The sequence below is a fragment of the Pelobates fuscus genome, chromosome 7 (assembly GCF_036172605.1).
Source record: "Pelobates fuscus isolate aPelFus1 chromosome 7, aPelFus1.pri, whole genome shotgun sequence".
Lineage (NCBI taxonomy): Eukaryota > Metazoa > Chordata > Amphibia > Anura > Pelobatidae > Pelobates > Pelobates fuscus.
The window spans coordinates 92758424-92779234 of NC_086323.1; the positions used below are offsets into that span (position 1 = coordinate 92758424).

The 20811-nt window shown below is 38.2% G+C and overlaps 2 protein-coding genes across 4 annotated transcripts in view; one reads left to right on the forward strand and one right to left on the reverse strand.

Moving 5' to 3' along the window:
* The window catches only part of CDC73 (cell division cycle 73), a 70278-nt gene that overhangs the window by 33521 nt on the left and 15946 nt on the right, over positions 1-20811 (reverse strand). Inside the window, exons 8-10 of the mRNA XM_063426197.1 lie at positions 15290-15388; positions 12797-12875; positions 11588-11652 (exon numbers count right to left, since the gene is read on the reverse strand). Of these exons, the coding sequence (XP_063282267.1) occupies positions 11588-11652; positions 12797-12875; positions 15290-15388 (243 nt within the window). The remainder of the gene's footprint in view (positions 1-11587; positions 11653-12796; positions 12876-15289; positions 15389-20811) is intronic.
* On the forward strand, positions 56-5353 carry LOC134568716 (beta-1,3-galactosyltransferase 2). Of its 3 annotated transcripts, none has more exons than XM_063427371.1 (2): positions 56-658; positions 3933-5353. In XM_063427371.1, exon 2 carries the CDS (start codon positions 4071-4073, stop codon positions 5334-5336), a length of 1266 nt encoding a protein of 421 aa, XP_063283441.1. In that variant the 5' UTR covers positions 56-658; positions 3933-4070; the 3' UTR covers positions 5337-5353. The 3 variants fall into 3 exon arrangements, with proteins under 3 accessions (XP_063283441.1, XP_063283440.1, XP_063283439.1); XM_063427370.1 differs by having other exon boundaries at positions 56-654; positions 3930-5353; XM_063427369.1 differs by having other exon boundaries at positions 56-654.

Here is a 20811-nt window from a genome sequence, read left to right on the forward strand (position 1 = left end):
ATTCTGCTCTGTCAGAAGACAGCATCTGTCAAAGCCCACATTTAAACCACTGCCTCCGAGAGAGGCGGCAGCAGCAGCAGCCTAGGAAAGCAAGCAGGCAAGCAGAGATGGCTCTCTAGACCACAGCTTCTCTCTCCCTACGCCCCCCCCCCCCCCTCCACTTAAAACGAACTCAGTCTTCTGCTGAAGCTGCCTAGCAACAAGAACGGAGGTAAATCATCTATTTTATTCAACTAGGCTACTATGGCTTTGTAGTGCTTTATCCCCCATGAACACTGACTAAATCTGCAAGCACTGGCATGGATACGGACGGCTGAACACTGCATTGGGGACAAAAAAAAAACGGAAGAGATCTGAGGAAGCATTCAATGCTAGATGAGCTACCAGGAGACCATCTGGGTATGCAGAGGGAATGCTGGGATTCGTTTTGCTTCCAAACCCAGGGAATATAAAACACTTGTCTATGAATGGAACAGGCAATAGGACAAGCAACATGCAGACGGACAGTAGGCAAAAGAGTACACCAAGGGGAGTTTTTTAAAGGAAGTGCGCATGTTCTCTCGCAAATTTTTTCGGCCAAGCAATGACGTGCCAAAACTATTCGATAGGTGTATGCCTAACACCATGAATGTAAACAGTAAAAAAAAAAAAAAGGTATGTCAAATTCTCGTGTATTGATTTCTTCACATCTTAAATGCAATTCAATTTGTTAAATAATCCCTCTACGAAAGGAGAGGATTTGTTGGCGGGCGGAGAGGGGGAGAAAAATGCATTTAAACACAGCTGTTCACTGGATAATTTAATTTAACCAGGCAAATGCAACATGCACTTATCCAGGAATCAGGCAGAGCAGCATTATTTATTTCCTTTCAATCTGCGATATGAGAGAAAAATCCTTTTTACAAACTAGGTCACATTTAATCCGTTATCTGAAGTAATCTTAAATCTGGACTGAAACTATTAAGCTGCTGAAAGCAGGTAGCCCTGCAAATTATATTTGCACAGTAGGAAGAATCCAATACTGATTTTAATTTAGAAACCACAAAAAAATAAAATTAAAATAGTCTAACATGTAATGTAGCAAACCATCATTAACAAATCCATAAAATTCCCATTTTAGAACAGCAGTGGATTTAGAACATGCAGGAACTGTACTTTACAAATCTGAATATGCAATAAATCATTCAAGCATTCCAGTATTAAAATGTGCTTACTCTGCCCTGGGCTCTGCTGCCTTTTAATGAAAATGGTTATACAGTACAAATGTCCTAGAGGCTTGGGACACATTGCAGCACATATTATGCAGGTCAGTGATGGAACAAAATAGGATTTGCTTACACTTTTTAAATATGTACATAGGCCCGACACCAGCAAACGGAATGGGAGGTCAAAACCTTTTACAAGAATTGAAAAAGGGAACCTAAATAACCGTTTAGTAAAAATGTATATAAATCATGTGTATGTCTATATGTCTGCATGTCAGCCAGAAACCGATTGAGATTTTTGTGCAGCACATGTTAAACTCAAACTCAGTTCTGCAAACAAGTATGAGGCCTTCAATGTTAGAGAGATGTAGCATCTTACACAATTTAACCAGGAGGCAATATTACATAAAAAATGAAAAGAAAAAAAAATAATTAGTCTTGTAAGAAATCATGTATATTGTGTCCTATTAAGCAGTTACAGACAAAACGGCAAATCCCTTTTGATATCTAATCCGTGAAATTGAAACATTTAAAAGGAGTGCATTCTACAGGAAGCACAGCAGAGCCTGTGAATGGTCAGTACAAAATCCTAGAATTCAGACAAATAGAGGGACTTCATGCAAAATAAATACAGGATTTGTAGAAATTGCATTTCACTAGTCATATTTCTGAGAAAGCGGCTACTTCAATGCATTTAAAATAGCTCAGTAGAAAGCAAGCTGCAGCTTTTAAAATAGTAAACAGAACGATGCAAAGTTACAAGGTTTTTGAGAACATCATTTGAGCGTTTAATCATTCAGACCCCTAAAGTGTAATATTTCTAGGACAGCAACCGTAATCCTGGCACCCAGAGAAAGTTTGTTAACATTTTTCCATGATGCTCGGGAAGCCTTTGGAGTGCCAAGGTAATCCACAATCAATACTCGAAGGGAAAGAAGTGCAAGGAATGCTTTGCTGATCACAATCCATTCCTTTTGTTAAAAAAAAAAAAAAAAAATGAAAATTTGTATCTGTATCAAAATACAATTAAATCAGATACTCTTTGTTTTGAAAGAACACAGTGCTGCATAATAAACTTCTGAACAGAGTAAATGGAGCTATTCTACTCCACGTAACCTAATGCCATCAAAATTTGTTGAGACAGACTAGGCTAGGTTAGCACTGTCTGACCTTTACATCCCAGATTTTGAAAACTAAATTTCTTATATTTTTCAGTCATTGAAAAGCAAATGTAAGTTGACCAGCTCTGGAGTAATCGTGGGTTGAAATTTACAAATCTGTAACTAATATGCGTATTACAGTTTTATCATACAGCTTCATTGAGATTCTTCCTTTTATTAGCTACCAAAACCATTTGCAGTGCATGTAGAATCATAAAAAAAGAAATGTTAAAAAAAAAAAAAATAAAAAAAAAAAAAAAAAAAAATCGGATACTGTAAGTTGTTCTTTTCAAGAGTAGTTAACAGCATCTATGTTGAAAACAGTTTTGTAACAAGTGCCCTGTAACAGAAAACTTAGCATTACAAAAAATAAAATAAAAATGGAGTGCTGTCTCCCTCTAGAGGAAATAAACATTAATAGGCGTCAACTGTGTCATTGCTGCTCCTTCAACCAAGAGAAATGCTTTATCAACCATACAAATATCTTGCTATTTGCAGAACTCATTTTTTTTAAATGAATGCCGCTACAGGCATTTGTTTAGGCATCAAGTGTTAAATTCCTTTAAATTCCAAAAGTGCATAACTGAGCAGACTCAGCAGGGTAGTAACTGAACCCTGAAAATGTGTTTTGACAATCACATCTTCTCATTGACTTTTCCAACATTGCATCCGCCAGTAAAAACATGGCAGGCATTGTACTGTGACTAACAAAGCATGGCTCTGATCAAACTTTCGGAAGTTTTATATTCCCAAAGCAAAACAATCCTGGCAAACTATTTACAAGGGGCATGCTTCATTACATAAATCAGCACCTGTATCAACTTTGCATTAAAGTGACAACGTGTAATGTAACTAAAACCTTAAGGATAAAACATTGGATAGGCAAGAAAACCCATGAACAAAACTCTTCAACATACTGTACACATCTAATCTAAAAGAAAAAAAAAAAAAAAAAAGAAGGCATAACTCATTAATGAAAGGCAATTAAAGAATGCAAGCTCACAGGAAGGGCCCTCTACCTGTTGTATGGGTCTGTTTCCATTGTATTGTCTTTTCCCCAATTGTACAGCGCTGCAGAATATATGTTTGGCGCTTTATAAATACCAGTAATAAATAAAACACAGTATTGTTTACTTTCACTGTTTTCTAACTTTCAACACAACCTACACTACCCTGAAATCATTTTAGATCAGCAGAGATTTGATTTTAATATCTACTTCCTGAAAGTTTTTTTTTTTTTTTAAATAAATTTGTTTACTTACAAGAAAGCATGGGTCAAACTAGCAAATCCTGTCCAAACATAATGTCACAGTATAATAGATTTTTTTTTCTGCATACAGAATGCAATCACGTCTTTGCAAGCAGCTTGGTAGCATAGGCATAAAAAAAAAAACCACTAGAATAGCAAAACAACTATTCTACTGCACACCATATCTTCATGATAGTGTTCTAAAAATAAATAAGCAAAATAGCCCTTCCTTCCTCAAATAAATAAATGTTGATAGCTGTATTGCAAGGACAGTTGTCTTTTGGGTATAGTAACTGTTTCATCTGTTTATCTCAGCAGATCTTCCTTTAGAGAAGTGTCCATCAGCAATTGAAGAATGAAGACCAACCAAGAATAGCAATTGCTACATTTTGTTGGCAGGATAAAAACAACTGAAGTTTGGGCAGATGCAGTACACTGCATCTGCGGCCCAAAAGCATGCTTCAGTGGAGGAGACGTCATTGCTGCTTTGCTAAAATGTCCTGGAACAGCAAGAGGTCCCTCTTCCGTACGCATCTCACTGGCCTCCTATCACTTGTGTTTCTCTTTGCTACATTCCTGTTTTTCAACCATCATAACTCGTTCCCTGGCAGAATTGGACTTAAAGAGAATCCAGTTACCCATATAATCCGTGGATTCAAAACTACTAAAAGTGAAACCAATAGTTCATTGAGAAATATATGGAAAGACACTATCCCTCAAACACTGAACCCTCATACAGCATCCAATGCAAGTAACACAGAATCTCTACAGCAAGGCGTGACAGGATTGGAAAACACGTTGAGTACTAACGGGAGCATATACAGTGAAAAAGGCAATGGCCATCAAAATGTGTACCACTATAAGTATGTAATCAATGAGCCTGAGAAATGCCAGTACAAAAGTCCATTTCTTATACTACTCATAGCTGCAGAACCAAGACAGATTGAGGCTCGTCAAGCCATAAGACAGACCTGGGGAAATGAAAGTCTTGTACCAGGAATTCAAATTGTGAGACTCTTCCTCTTGGGTTTAAATGTCAAGTTAAATGGATTAATCGAACAGGCCATCATGGACGAAAGTCAACAGTATCATGACATCATTCAACAGGAATATTTAGATACTTACTACAATCTGACCATTAAAACACTCATGGGAATGAACTGGGTGGCCACATATTGTTCACACGTTCGCTATGTCATGAAGACAGACAGTGATATGTTTGTAAATACTGAATATTTAATAAACAAGTTATTGAAGCCAGACCTTCCTCCAAGAACCAATTACTTTACAGGGTATTTAATGAGAGGGTATGCACCAAATCGGAACAAAGACAGTAAATGGTACATGCCGCCGGATTTGTACCCAAGTGAGCGGTATCCAGTGTTTTGTTCTGGGACTGGCTATGTGTTCTCTGGGAACCTGGCAGAAAAGATATTTAAGGTCTCCTTAAGTATCAGACGATTGCACCTAGAGGATGTTTATGTCGGAATTTGTCTCGCCAAGTTGCGTATTGATCCCGTGCCTCCGCCCAATGAGTTTGTATTTAATCACTGGAGAGTTTCCTATTCAAGCTGTAAATATAGCCACCTAATTACCTCCCATCAGTTCCAGCCCAGTGAGCTGATCAAATATTGGAATCACTTACAACAAAATAAGCACAATGCCTGTGCAAATGCAGCAAAGGAAAAGGCTAGCCGTTACCGGCATCGTAAAATGCACTAAAAGAACTGAAAAGAGGAAGAAAATGTTAATATAAATAAATATATATATATATATATATATATATATATATATATATATATATATATATATATATATATATATATATATAACGTTAAAGAAAAATATGAAAGCATGTGCTGCGAGGTAATATAAAAAGATATCTGGACAGTTTATGTATTTTCTGAAAATGGGGTGGAAAAAAATATTTTTTTATTTTCAAAAAAAGCATAGGAAAAAAGACTGCTAAATTACAAGAGCAAAAGGAAGAAAAAGTTATAAAACAAAAAAATGCATACAAATGTTGTGTTTAATCTGTGCAATAGGAAGCATGCACACTTTGATGATACACCTGCTATTTCATGTGCTAATAAAAAATAAAATTAAAGTCAACTGGTCAAATTTCCACAAACATGCTAAGTAAATGCACTAATACCTTTTTCAGGGTAAGGAACTGTAAATTAGGCTTTGTATCCAGTTGAACATTGCCACATTTTAATTTGCAACTTAACATGTCTATTAATTAAAGTCCATCAAAGACAAACAATGTGCGTAAAATAACTTTGTATAGATGGAGTATTTTTACTGAGAAAAAAAACAAAAACAAAACCCAACTCCTTTGTATTACAGTGTCCACAATAAAGGCAAAATAAAGAGTAATTTGAATGTCTCTGCCAACAGATTGGTGTCATATGTCATGAGATGCAAATTCAGTCCTAGTTTCACAGACAGCTCTTTCTAGAGACACTATAAACCATTTTTATCTTCTGGATCTGACAGAAGAGAAACTTTCTAAAGAGACTAGAATGTTATGGATTTAGCAATTGTACAGATATAAACATGGATCAAAGGAACATGGGAAATTGTAGTTGTGAACGAAACAATCCCTGGGTCATGGGTAAAATTAACACATTTGTGGTCAGTGTAAATGGCCCCCTTTAAATCCCTTTATTACCAGGGTTAGATACATAGTTATATGTGGGTTTATATATCGCTGTATTTGCTTATTTTCTAAAACAATTTCAAAGTATTTGTAGCATACACAGGAAAAATAACTGCATAGCCCTAAATATTGGGATTTGTGTATTTGAGAAAGCAAGGCATTGGAGAGAGGTGGCAAGACAATGCATTTATATGGTGATGAGAATACGAGAAGGGTCCTTATTAACCTCTTGTTCTGGACATTTGTAATAGTTTTTCATATTTAGTCTTCTATCCACTTTCTAAAATTGTAAAGCACTGAGGAATAAGTTGGCGATATATACAGGTTAAAAAATATATATAATGCAAGTTTTATAACATCTGAAACTAATTAAAATTAACAATATTTGAATGTAAAAGCAAAAATGGATACATTGGATAAACTGTTAAATTAATCATATCTATTGACTACTAGAGAAATGTTTGAAAGTGCCAGCAGACTTCAGGCATTATAATTAATTTAATTAGCCGAAACACTCAGTGTTTGCAGAGCACCTTTAAACGATTTTGATTACTGGACACTTTCTCAGTGTTTGAAGACTGTTGCTGGACATCAAATATATGCAATAATTGAATCTAATCGAGTCTGACAACCACATATAGGTGTCAGCTCTGCAAAATGTAAACTGTGCAGCTTTCGCACAAGTCGCACTGCTTTCATTTGCTAGGCTGCTGGGGCACAAGACGAAGTTATGGTGTCTACAGTATCTTGATCATCTCATTGAAGTGATTAGTGTCTAGAGTCACCTAGTACTGGCAGTTTTAAATGTTTTAATGCAAAAATTATCTTTGGCTAATGAAGCTTTTGCCTGATCAATAATGGAGGGGTGATTGACTATCATCTGACCGCTTTCAGTCTATTACAGTGCCATTGCAGGTATGAACCAGTACAGCTACAAGGAAGTGTATACCATCTGCCTCAGCCATGCAGTGGGGGTGGGACTATGGGAAGCCAGAGACCTTCATTCAGTGATAAAATTCTCAAAAATTGTTTACACTTAAAGGACCACTCTAGTGCCAGGAAAGCATACTCGTTTTCCTGGCACTAGAGTGCCCTGAGGGTGCCCCCACCCTCAGGGACCCACTCCCGCCGGGCTCTGAGGGGAGGAAGGGGTTAAACTTACCTCTTTCTCCAGCGCCGGGCTGGGAGCTCTACTCCTCCTCCTCCTCCTCTTCTTCTTCCCCGCGACGTCATCGGCTGAATGCGCATGCGCGGCAGGAGCCGCGCTCGCATTCAGCCGGTCGCATAGGAAAGCATTCATAATGCTTTCCTATGGACGCTTGCGTGCTCTCACTGTGATTTTCACAGTGAGAAGCACGCAAGCGCCTCTAGCGGCTGTCAGTGAGACAGCCACTAGAGGCTCTGGAGGCTGGCTTAACCCTCAGAATAAACATAGCAGTTTCTCTGAAACTGCTATGTTTATTAAAAAAAAGGGTAAAAAGCTAGCTGGACCTGGCACCCAGACCACTTCATTAAGCTGAAGTGGTCTGGGTGCCTAGAGTGGTCCTTTAACAGTGGGACTGTGCCAGGGAACTCCAGGAATTATAGCCAGTCCACAGAGATTAAATGGTTAGAGTACATACATATCTCTTTAAGATGAAGTGATTTTGGTGCTAGTGTTCCTTTAAAAATACATATATTAAAAAGAAATGACACCTATATGATTAATATATGTGGGTATTGTTGTGTCATACTTTTACATAATTCCACGCACATTAAAACTGCCTTTATGACAAATTAAGCAAATTAAAAGCAAAATAATAAAATGAATATAGCATGAAAATGTGGGGTCACATTAAATGGGTCAATGGGGTGCCTGCTTGTTATACAAATGGCTTACAATATCTACTTTAATGTAAGCAAGGATTATCTATTAAATGCATTCACTGAAAGAAATCTGACACAACAAAGGCCTTATTAGACAGAAAAGAGATTGGATGACAAGTGTTCAAATTGTTGACAAAAGTGGTACCTTGGCAGGTGCTCTTGCAAATAAGAAGTTAATCATGTGCAATCATGGATGCTAACCATGAATTTTCTCTTCGTAGGACTGGGTGTGTTTGGCATCATTAGGCTGTGCATAATGCCAAGTTTAAAGGTCTTCAAAAACTGAATTCTTCTAAAGAAAGTGCATCTATTGGCAGACAAACTGACTACTACAAAAACAATTATATAAATAATTAAATAACATTGACTGGAGAAATATAGGGAGCTAAGTAGCAGGTAAAATAAAATGAAAATGACATAAGCCACATTGTGACTGACTAGGCCATCAGATGTTGTCTAGTCAATTATCAATGAGAATATAGGTAGTAGATGTGCCTTTTATTTTTTTAACTACAATGTGAATAATGAGTGCCCAGAAAGAAGGCCCAATAAAGATTGCCAATTAGGTATGTTGGAACACATATAGATACATTGTTTAGAAATTGTCAAAGAGGACTGACCATTTCACTCAAAATTATCCATTTTAACTGCAGTCATGCTTATATTTCTTAAGGGACAACAAATTCCACAGTGCTGTACAATGGGTGGACTAACAGACACGTATTTGTTTTGAGGAGAGTTGCAGGAGAGGAATCAGGGTGTGGGGAGAGAAAACTGTTTACAGCTTAGTTGATATGCTTACCTGAAGAAGTTTACAAAGATTTTTTTTCAAGAGTGGAGACTGGGTGAAAGTCTAAGAGATGGGAAGGGTGTTCCATAGAAATGGTGCAGCCCTAGAGAAGTCTTTAAGGCAAGCATCAGAGGTAGGTATAATAAGGAAAGTGAGGTACTAAAAGCACCGCTAGCACTCCTGACAGTTCTGTTCAAATTGTAATTCAAAACAGTCAGACATATAGAAAGCTTTTAAAGGTTTGTTAGAGCCACAGTATTAGCCTGGGCATAACTTCCAAAAGCCCAGGCAATATATGAAAAGTGACACTCAAGTACTAATACACATCTCTAAACAAAACCAGAAGAAAAAAAGAAAAAAAAAAAAACTGATTGTGCTAACAAAACAAAAGTGATATATTTTAAACAACTGCTTAAAAGAACTATAGAAATCAATCCAGGCATACCAGATATCATGAGCTACCCATCATTTTGTACCTAGAACCAGAATGTAAGAGTAATCGCAACAAGTTTGATAATTAAATCAAGCGTCTCTATCCTTCAAATTGCTAATGACTGCCGTTCACATTTTTAAGATGCTTTCGGGATACAGACAGACAATTATAGATGCTGTCAAAAGAAGGTCATTAGTTTCCCATGGAAACTACACCACACTCAGATGACATGATCATATCTAGAAAAATAAACCATATTCCTTCATTCTTCTTGAATAAGATTATCTGCTTATTGTCTACTAATCCATTCTGGAATCCTGTGTGTCCGGTAAAAATTTCTGGTCTAACATTTAAGGCTTGATTAATTGTGCTCATAAGAAGTTTCAGATGACTGGGAAGATTTAAGGATTAACTATGGAAACTGCAGTCAGATTCACCTGTGCCCATGTGATGGTGCTCGAAGAGGGAAGTCACACATAGAAGCACCAAATACATGCCCTAACGCACAGCCAGTGGCAGGTGTGACATAAATTCACCCATTGGTCTAAAGCAGCTGTAGGCAACCTCCAGTACTTCAGATGTTATGGACTACATCTACTGACACAATGCTGGCAGCGCTTTAGGGAAGATGTAGTCCACAATACCTGGAGTGCCAAAGGTTGCCTACCTTGGGTCTATTAAACATTGGTAATGATGAGAATAATCTAACATAAAGAGTCTTACATGTATTTGAACGGTTCCTGGCTTTTGATTTAATTTGTATGAAAACATTACCAACATATGCATATCAAGATTGAGCTATTTAAAACCCCTCCACTAAATCTCTAATATATAGATAGTGCTCTGTAAGACCAACTATACATACTGAAAACCTGGGTTATATTTTAAACAAGTTAGCACATTTTACTGAAAAATTGATTTGTATTGCCATCTCATGGTCATAAGAGGATATTGCATTCCAACCATAAATGGGAGCATCTTGCTCCATAAAATTACCACAGTATTTACAAAAAGTGGCACATATGTTGAAAACTAGAAACATAGGTTACCTGCAATACACACTCAAATTGTCCTCTGGGCTTGCTATTATTTCAAATATTATGAACAAATTACAAGTAATTGATCAAGTAACTATTAGTGCCAGAGATCCACAAAGACAAGACACAAAAGTTGCATATTTGAGGTGACCTATTACAACACTATATTTAGAACAAAATTAGTGGGAAGATCCAATGTCTGTCCACACATGCACCAAGTTCTGCAAGGAAAAAAAAAAAAAAAGTGCCTACATTGTGATGGTTTAATTCATCATGTTGACAGGCATACGCATTATACCCCAATGCAGCCATGGTATAGGAGGCAAAGTAACTGCTGAGAGAAGACTATATTACAGATCATTTTTATACCTGTGTAAACTAATGTTAAAGTGACTCTAAACCCATATTCAATATATATTGCCAACGCTAAATTTTTAAAGTGCAGACGGTCAACTTTCAATTGAGGATATTAAAAATACAAATTGAAATAGCTGCAGTAAAGGTCCAGCATTACTAGAGAGAAGATACAGAATTCTTGTGTGTGATTAAAGATAAATTAACAAAGCAGGAGGTTAAAAACTTCCAAAGTAAGTTTAAGATCTGAAACTTGAAAATATTACCAAGCAGGCTGTGCGACAAAACAAATGTAAAGTGGCTCTGTTCTCAAACTTATCTTTCTCCTATTGCTTGGTCTTCTCATACTCTTTTAGAATCTGCTCTTTTCTTCATTTCTGTTTTTTTTTTTGTTTTTTTTTTTAAATAAGACAAAGTAGGTGGGTACTGTCTCAAGTATTTTATCCTGCTTGATAAATTAGACAATAGTTTGGAACTTAAGACAAGCTTCAGCTTGTTCAGCTTAACAAAAGAAGTAAAGCTTGCCTTAAGCTTCACCCTTTACCAAGTGGAGGAAAAAAAAAAAATCAAGACAAAGTAACCCTTACTTTGTCTAATGGTTTAAAGAGAATAGATTAGAAAAGAAGAATAAATACTGAAAGAGGAAGGAGACAAAGTTAGAGGTGATATAACCAGTTTAACTCCTAAATAACAAAATTTAGCAGTGAGAGTGCAAGTGCATGATCTATACACCAAAGCTTAAGTTGTTGTACTTCTGGACCAAAATGTATTATTTAACTTTAGGTTGCTCCTTTAACAAAGAACAGAACATTGCAAGGCCACAAAACTTACAGTCACAGACTTCAAAGTCATGCCGTGGTACGTTCCCATAGTGTCAATTTTAAATCCTTCAGTTTCTGAAAAAGAAAAAAAAAAAAATTGTAAAAAGACATTACCATAGAGGTTACTTTTTTCCCCAACCACGATTTGCAAGCTTAAAACAAATCGTATTCATATACAGCTATACCTGCATTTAAAAAAGTTACAGTAGCATTGGAAAAATTCAAATTAAAAGCGGTCCAAAAAAAAAAAAAAAAAACGTCATTAATTCATCCAAGCATTTGTAATAAATGTTATTCCTACTGTCCGTTATTAATGTCAACATACAATCAGGGAAATTTAGACAGATTCTAAATAATTTGTGGGGAGACTAAATTATCAACTCCTCACCAGTTGACGCAGATAGAAAAATTACTGTTGTGCATCATCTGCATATCACAAATTGGACTGAGAAATCTAACTTTTAATGTGAAAGATAAAGAGATTTACTGAACCATGTTTTGTACCTGGGTTGTGAAGCTTCCTGCATGAATGTAATGCTGGGAATGTGTGCTAGGCAATGGGGTAGTGCACAAGTATGCATACTCTCCCCCAGTATCAATTTAGTTACCAAATCAAAGCAGTTATTCAGCTGCTAATTCAACTTGACTCACTTTCATCATCAAGTCATTTTTATAAGGCAACATTGTTAGCAGTAAGGTAGGTACATATGTGTACGCAAATATCATCCCAGCAGTTTTAATAATTTAATTTAAACCACCCAACCTCAAAACAGGGGAACAATGCAAAACATTTAACCAATTATTTGTAACTACAGTGACCTCCAAGTGAATTGCATTAAATGAACTATGCAATTACCATAATAACTACATTTTGCTGTAGTCGTTATGAAGCTATGAGTGTCCAGGTGCCACCCCTCCACCCAATGTTTTAGAGTAGTTCAACCTCTTATTTGGAGTTTGCTGGGCGTTGCACCATGCCCTCAGAGAGCCAGAAGCTCTCTCCCTGGCGATCCATGGCTTAATTCAAGAAATAGACAGGCAACTGCTTCTGGTAGACTGCAGGTAAGGAGACACCATTTATAACTTTGACTACTTACATGGTGGAGAGGGGGGACACCAGGGCACTATGACTACTACACAACACTGGAGTGTCTCTTTGTGGATGTTTCCATTAAAACAAACATGCCTTACATTTGACATATACACAGCGAATACTCACCTTCTTTGCCTTTGAATCTTTCCTGATCGTACCTATTGTAGGCAGCTGGGACAGGCTGCTTGGTCCTTAATGTTGGGTCCTGCAAAACAGAATATACTATATATTAATGTGTGTCCTAAACCTGCGTTTTCCAGTCCATTAGGTTTAACGTAGTGATGCATATAGAAAAAAAAATTAAAAATAAAAATCAGAAATTCACATCAACTGTATTCCTGGGAAAGCCACAATCTTAGCAGTTTAAGAGGCAATGATCCTACCTGGCATAAATTCTAGACACCACTGCCCTATACATTAGGGCCAGGCAAAGGCAACCTCCGGCACTCCAGATGTTGTGGACTACATCTTCCACAATGCTCTTACAACCTTAATGCTGGCAACGCATGATGGTAGGTGTAGTCAAAACATCTGGAGCGCTGAAGGTTGCCTATGTCTGCATTAGGCTTTATCAAAGAACTATACAGCTGTGTATCAAACACAAAATATTTGAATTCAGTACAGTTTGAAAACTACTGAATAAACTTGTAGGTGTGTTTCTTTACAAAGGTAATCTACACAGCCAATTCTAAAACGCACAGGATACATGTATCAATAACATTCTAAACCAACAAAATTATAATGGGACATCTGCCATTAAGAAAACCTCCCTCACACCCAAAAGCAAAGGGGGATTGGGACTCCCCAACCTACACGCATACTACCTGTAGGCGCAATTAGCACAAATAATAGAGTGGCACTCACCACCTGACACCCACAGGTGGGTTGACCTAGAAACACTGCTTATGAGCACAGATCTCCCACAATTTTGGATATGGGTCCCAAGACCCGACAGACCGGAGATTCACACAACCTGCCCAGCAATCCTGAATTCAATCAGGATCTGGGACTTAACAGCCCACAAACACGCTCTCACACATCCAATATCACCACTCACACCATACCTACGCAACAAGGCGTTCCCACCCGGCCTAACTGCTAGAGACTTCAGGGGCATCGAAAACACGGGCATACAACGATATCACCAGCTATATCACGCAGGCACACCCAGGACATTCGGAGACCTTCAAACTCGAGCCCCATTAACCACTAAAGATCACTTCAGATACCTCCAACTCCCGGACTTTGCCGGCACTGCACAGGTCAAAACAGCCACCAGTACCAAGCTCACATTCTATGAAACACTATGCATGTCGGATGGACCAGGTACCGGCCTCATCACCCTCCTTTACACCCAACTCAGTGCACCATCAGATAAGGCATACACCCCCTCATATGTTACACAATGGGAAACTGACCTACAAACAAACACTGGAGGAGGGGGGGGGGGGGGGGAGAGATGGCAGGATATCTGGGAGGCAGCAGCAAAAGCATCCATATGCGTGATACACCAAGAACAGTGTTACAAGACGCTTATGAGGTGGTACACCACCCCGGTTAAACTATATCGCATGGGTAAAACAATCACCGACACATGCTGGAGGGGATGTGGAGAGAAAGGCACATATATTCATATATGGTGGACATGCCCCAATGTAGTGACCTATTGAAGAGGTAGCCCACCTTCTGACAGCAGTGTTAAACAAACCACTCCGACCGGACCCCTGGTCATTCTTAATAGCTAGACCAGTCGACATCCTGACCAATAAAGAGCAGAAACTGCTCAACAAAATCACCCTGGCAGCTAGAAGAGCCATGGCACAAACCTGGCTACAAACTGACATGCCGCAAATGGAAAGGGTCACCCACAATATCAAGGAAGCCCACTTCATGGATAAACAGCACAAATTCGAGACACCTATCCCTTGTTCCTTAAAGCATGGGAGCCGTGGGAAGACTACACCAACCGCTGATTATCTCCCCTTAGAAGTGCCCTATAACTTACAAAGGTCACTAAGCGCGGCCTCCTGTCCACCCCACATTGGCAAAGCCCAGACCCCACCCAACCCCCCTTCACCCTACCCCTCTCTTTCTTTTTCTATAACTGGACCTATCTACAGGTCATCTTCAAAAATGTTCATGCCACAAGAGAGTGTATAGGACCTATATGAAATTATACGTATGAAAAATGGGTGAACCCCAAGAGCACACAAGTGCCCAGAGACAAAAGGAAGTAAGAGACTACTGATTTCTAGCACCGAACGAAGATCATAGCTCCAAGCCTAAGGAGAATCGGACACTCAGCCACAACGTAAGAAACCGTCAAATTACCCCGCACTAACTTAGAATTGTTAATGCTTCCGCTGGCACTGTGTGATTGTATAACTATGCTAAATGTCAATGTACAAACTCATATCACATGCTCGTGCAATCAGGCATGCCTATACTCTACTTATTGTTGTAAAACGCTGACATGCATGAAATGAAAAATAAAGATTTAAAAAAAAAAAAAAAAAAACTCACTGTTTTCTACAATACGGTTCATGGCATATTGAATGCTTTTTGGTATCTGTTGTAGGCAAAATGATAATGCACAGTATTCAACACTGATATGCTTACCGATGCTGCTGCTGTCTGAGTTGGTCTTTGCTCTGGAGCACGGCCCTCTTCTCTTGCTTTTACTGACTGAAGAATTGCAAATATATTCTTTGCAAAATTCTAGAAAAGAGAAAAAGAATTTCGCATTACAACAGATATGTTTTGATGTAAAAATATCAGACTGTGTATGGTTAACAAATTACAATGAAAACACTTAATTTAAATTTGTTGCAAACTTATACTCCCCAATACATGTTGCCTTTAAATTTAAGGGCTTTAAGAGTAACTTCAAATAAAAGGCAAGATACGCAGATCAGATACGCATGCAACATAAAATAGATAAAAGAGCTGATATATTAGCTATAAAGTCGCATCATGTTACAGATGAATGGCAAAAATACAAAAATACATCAAAATGGGACATTTGAAGTACAAGTCTGCCATCTACAGGTTGGATTATATTATTACATTGACTAAAGTGGATCTGTCACTTGTGAAAACAATATAGAGGGGTACATTTTATGAAATACAAATGCTGACAGCACTGAAATTTCAGTAAAACTCCAAAGATGCCATAATACAAAGTAAAGATCACTGTTTTAGAATGAGCCTGCTAAAAAAAAATTAAACAAGAATACCTTAAAATTGTCCTCATATATATAATACATCATATATCACAAAGTTACAATGTTTTCAATGTAAAACAGATTTAGTCACCTTTCCTCTACAAAGGTAAACACTTTAATCTCATCTACTCTCATGTCAGATGTAATTGCCACCAAAAAAGCGCTTTTTATAACAGCTTAAAAGAAACTTCTTCAAAACATTCAAAAGGAGACTTATACAGAGCTCTGAGCACAACTGATCAATCCCAAGTATGAAACAAGTACTTGCAAGGAGGCAGTCTGAGGATGTCCGCTTTAGAATTTACTAATGAGTATATTGGAGGGCAAGTCCCGAATTAATAAATGGCGGAAGACCAGCAGCAAAACCACCTTGCAGAAAATGGTTTTAAAAGCAGGAGTGACATTCAGGCAGTCACGATCCCTACACCAGATGAGAATTTATCTTCCATATGCACATAAATCTTGGATGTAGATCTAATTGTATTAAGAAGGTCCATCATATGTTCCTGAACCCCTTCATTTTTTATGAATCAGCCTTGCAGTAGCCATGCCATTTTGGATGTTCTGTTGTACAAGAATGCCTAATGTTGGTAGTTTCCAAGATGCTAGGGACATTGTTTTAATTCAATGGATGATTAAGCAGTTCTCTACCGCAGACCAAATGTATAAAAATGTGCGCTCCAGCCAAACTTTGAGGCATCTGTTGTAATAGTGAAACATTCCCTTGATCAGAAAGAATACGAGGGACAAACTTTTAATCTCTCCACAATTTTAGTTGGTTACACTTTTGTGGCAAGACTGAATTCTGCACCTAGATCTTTTTGACCAATTCCTCAAAATAAACCATTTAGGAGGTCTCATTTCTGCTTTTGCCCACTTTACTGCCAGAATAGAGGAAGTGATAACACCCAGAGTACTCATAGCCCTTCTGACCGAACATGTTGGCTATGTCTGAAGATAAAATAAGATTTCTTTCTTGATTCTCTTGATCTTCTGTGGAGGAAGATACAGTGAAAGTGATGCAGAATCGAATAAAAGACCCAGGAACTGAATCTTTGTAGTAGGAGAAAGTTGAGCGTTCTCCCAGTTGACTATCCAACCATGCTCATGTAGTAAATGTATTGTTTGAATGTTGATCCATAATTAACTCATAGTTTTGAGGAACCAATAGTTTAGATACGGGACGATGGAAACCCTTTTCTTAGAGCAGCAGCCAATGGAATCAGAATATTTGTTAAAATCCTCTGCGCTAAAACCAGGCCAAAAGATAGGCTCTAAATTGGAAAAGCAGGATCTTCCTCCCCTTACTTGGTTGCAAATCTTATCTTGAGGTAACCGTCATCACGTAGTCTACTTTTTGTAACATGGAGATGACAAAGAATGGTCTCCATACAAAACCTGTGTTATTGTATGCTAAGTCAATGTCTCTTTATCCAGTATAGGAGGAAATAAATGTCTTGAGTATACCCCTTGGAACTCCTGTGTTGCATTTGGATCTTTTAGATAGCTCCTATCCTAAAAGGATCTGGGATTCTGATAAAAGCACATCTGTTTTAAACTGAAATGGGTATGAAGAAACCAAAAATGTTGGTGCAGGTCTTTGCTGTGTAACCTCGCCACTGGTTCTTGGAGGGGCCTGTTTGCCAGCCTCCTGCCCTGCGACTATTGCCCTGGGATGTATTGCCCTTCTAGGAACTGATTTGGGCATAATTGATTTTTATATTGCCATTTCTGGCACTTTAATTCCCAGATAAAGGATTTGTACTTTTAAACCCTTAAGGACCAAACTTCTGGAATAAAAGGGAACCATGAAATGTCACGTCATGTGTCCTTAAGGGGTTAAACTGGCACTTCGGATGCAGTCGAAGTGCCGAAGTCATCGAAGTGGCCGCCATTCGAAAACCGAACACGTGGCGGCGGCCATTTTAACTCATTCAAACGCGGTCAGCGGTGTGTTCAGCCAAATCCATGGAACTGTTTTCGGCTACCCAATTGCACGAACACCGCTGACCCGTACCTTCTACTCCACTTCGACACTGCGGCTTGAGACTAAGTCCCGTTCGAAGATTCGAACGCTCGTTCGAATGGGACAGTCATTTTCTCAGTGTAAAATAGACCGACCGCACAGCCCAAATCCAAGGAACAGTTTTGGGCATGTATATGTGCTTGCAGTCGGTCATAAAGGGACCTCAACCTAACTTTTTAACCCCTGGACGGATTCATGTAATTTTTACATATGTTGCTCCCCAAGTTATGCTGATCAGAAATATAAGTTTTATTTGTATGTGATGTAAAATCAGGGAGTTATAAAAATGTATAAAAAAAGTATGATTTTTCAGCTTGGAGATAATTGAGTAGATACAGTAAGACTCAATTATCTCCCAAACAGAGGGGAGGAGATGTATGGGAGTGTTTGTACTGTATACTACGTGTTTATTGGTTTTTCTGTAAAACCCTGTGGGTGGTCCTGTATGTGTTAAACCTGCATAAAAGAAGGCCCTTTGGTGCCAAGTAAACAGTTCTTCTTCACCCTCAATCTAGAGTCATGTCTCTTATTGGGGGAATTGCTATATCACTACAAGGGTTTGCTATGCTCTGCATACTCCCTTAGCTAATCACTACTAGGCTCTTTTAAGAGCTTGTTCCTGTTTTGCTCGCTGAAGGAGTCTACGGTGGTTATGGTGTCTGTTGGAGTGCTTGGAGCCCTCAGGAAGCGCCAGGAGCATCCCGTAACGGAGGTACCCAGTCAGGGTGCCAGGTGATCCATTGCATTTGCAAAAACTGAATGTTGTACCAGTCTGCTCTTGTGCTCCAAATCTATGGATTAATTTGTTATTTCCATGCATTGCAGTCTTCCCCCCCACTTTTGGTGTCAAAACATCCTCCTCTTGTCTGTTGGTCAGCTTATCACGAAGCTTTGTGTCTGCTTTGCCTACAAAAACGGCGAGGTCGGTCATGATTTATTTATAAAATATTTTTACTTGGAAAGATACATTGAGATTTCTCTCGTTTTCAAGTATGTCCTGGGTAAGGATCTGAGAAAGTATCTTTGGTTAAGAAATCAATTGGCTTAGAGTAGAGCCTTCTCAGTTTTGGACATTTGCTTTAGGAGCTCTTTGAAAAGAGCACCAACTTCTTTTGAAAGGCAATTCACACAACACTGATTTAGATGCTGTATATGCAGTCTATGACCTGAGCCCTAAAGAACTTCTGGCAACTGATGACAAACCCATGGCACGAGCAGACAGTTTTAGTAGTTCCTCAAAACATACCAATCAAAAATGAATTCACCAATCTGATGTTAACCAGATGTGCAAAGCCCTTTTCTGATCCTTCCAAAATATAACCTTCCATTAATTGAAGCCATATATTCTGTGCTCTGGCACTTGACGCTTTCCACTGAAAACATCACGTGAAAAACTCTTCTGCAGGATTTTTCTGCTCATTTATCCATTGGGTCTTCGATACCCACTACTTTGCCAATCAACTTTTTCAACAGTTGAGCCACCTGAATGTTCCCAATTCTCCTCATCTTACAGTTTGAATATTTGTTTTAAATGCCTGGAAATAAATGCCCTTTTCTCAGTGTTTTTCCAGATTCGCTGAACTAATAACAGAAGTTTAGGACGTATAGAAAAACCTTTCCCTTTTCTCTTAGACGTTTCACCTTCCTGCAAAATAGCTGCAACTCCTTGGATGAACTTATTTAGCTCTTCTGTTGGGAAACCTGAATCCATACTTGAATCTTGGCTGGATCATATATAGAGGTGGGTGAGCAATCGCCAGAAAAGTCAGAATGAGAAGAGGACTTTTATCTCGATCTGTCCCAGAAAAACCATCTGGATTGTTTCCACTGACTAACCGTTTCAGATGTCAGATTATATTGAAACCAGGTTAGAAAAGATTGCATCTCCTACTGCTTTGTCTTTTCCAAAAAATCAGCAGAACATTGGAAGCACAACATTGTCTTGCATCAATCTGGAGCTTGCATAGCGCACTTGCTACATGCCAAAAAACTAAATCCAGAAACAGCACTGTAATCTGTAATCCTGCAAGGTTTAAAGATCATGCCCTGCAGCTCGATGCAAAGGGATCTATTAGATTGCCTCCCTCATGCAACAACATTTGTGGTGCCTTATCAACCTAGGAACAAAACCAAAGGTTGCCTGTCCGTCCCGCGCCTGGACAAGAAAGAACTGAAGTAACTTTGGGAATGGTAGCATTTAAGGGAGGAGTAGGAGGGGATAACAATTGTTTTAAGTTTTATTTTCACAAGGGTTAAATAGGTTTTTCCCTCCCAATCTATACATCTGTAGCAAAACTGCTAGCACAATGCAGAGACAGAATATAATAAGCGTAAGTTGTTTGGGGCATAACAGGTTCACTTTAGGACAAAACTGAATTTGACTAAGGCTGTCTGGTTGCATGCAAAGTGCACTTTTGGAAAGGATTCAAGACAACGATAAGGCACACATATTTCAATCCAGAAGAGTATTTATCTTCCATAAAAAGGTATGATTAATCATAAAAAGAATGAATGACAACGTATAGCTATCATGGCAGACAACTTCAAATTTTTCATCACATCTTTTGTCTAAGAGCTACAGACGTAAAGTGTAATTACTGTAACGAACAGTAAAAAGGAAATGCAAGTGAATCTCAAATGGAGTTACTTCATAATTCTCTGAATATTTTGGAGAAATATTTCACAAGCAAAGAGGAGCAGGCGTCAAAGTGTAGAAACTTAAAGGGATATTAACTAAACTGTGAATAATTGTAAACTGACCAGGGAATTTAGAATTGCAAGTCAAAAAAGCCAAATTTGAAAACCAAATCCTGCAAGAGATATAAATATAGAATAAAAATATATAATATGAATATAGATAATATATATATATATATATATATATATATATA

Coding starts and splice junctions, on each gene's coding strand:
- LOC134568716 (XM_063427371.1), top strand. CDS start 4,071: ATGCTTCAGTGGAGGAGACGTCATTGCTGCTTTGCTAAAATGTCCTGG.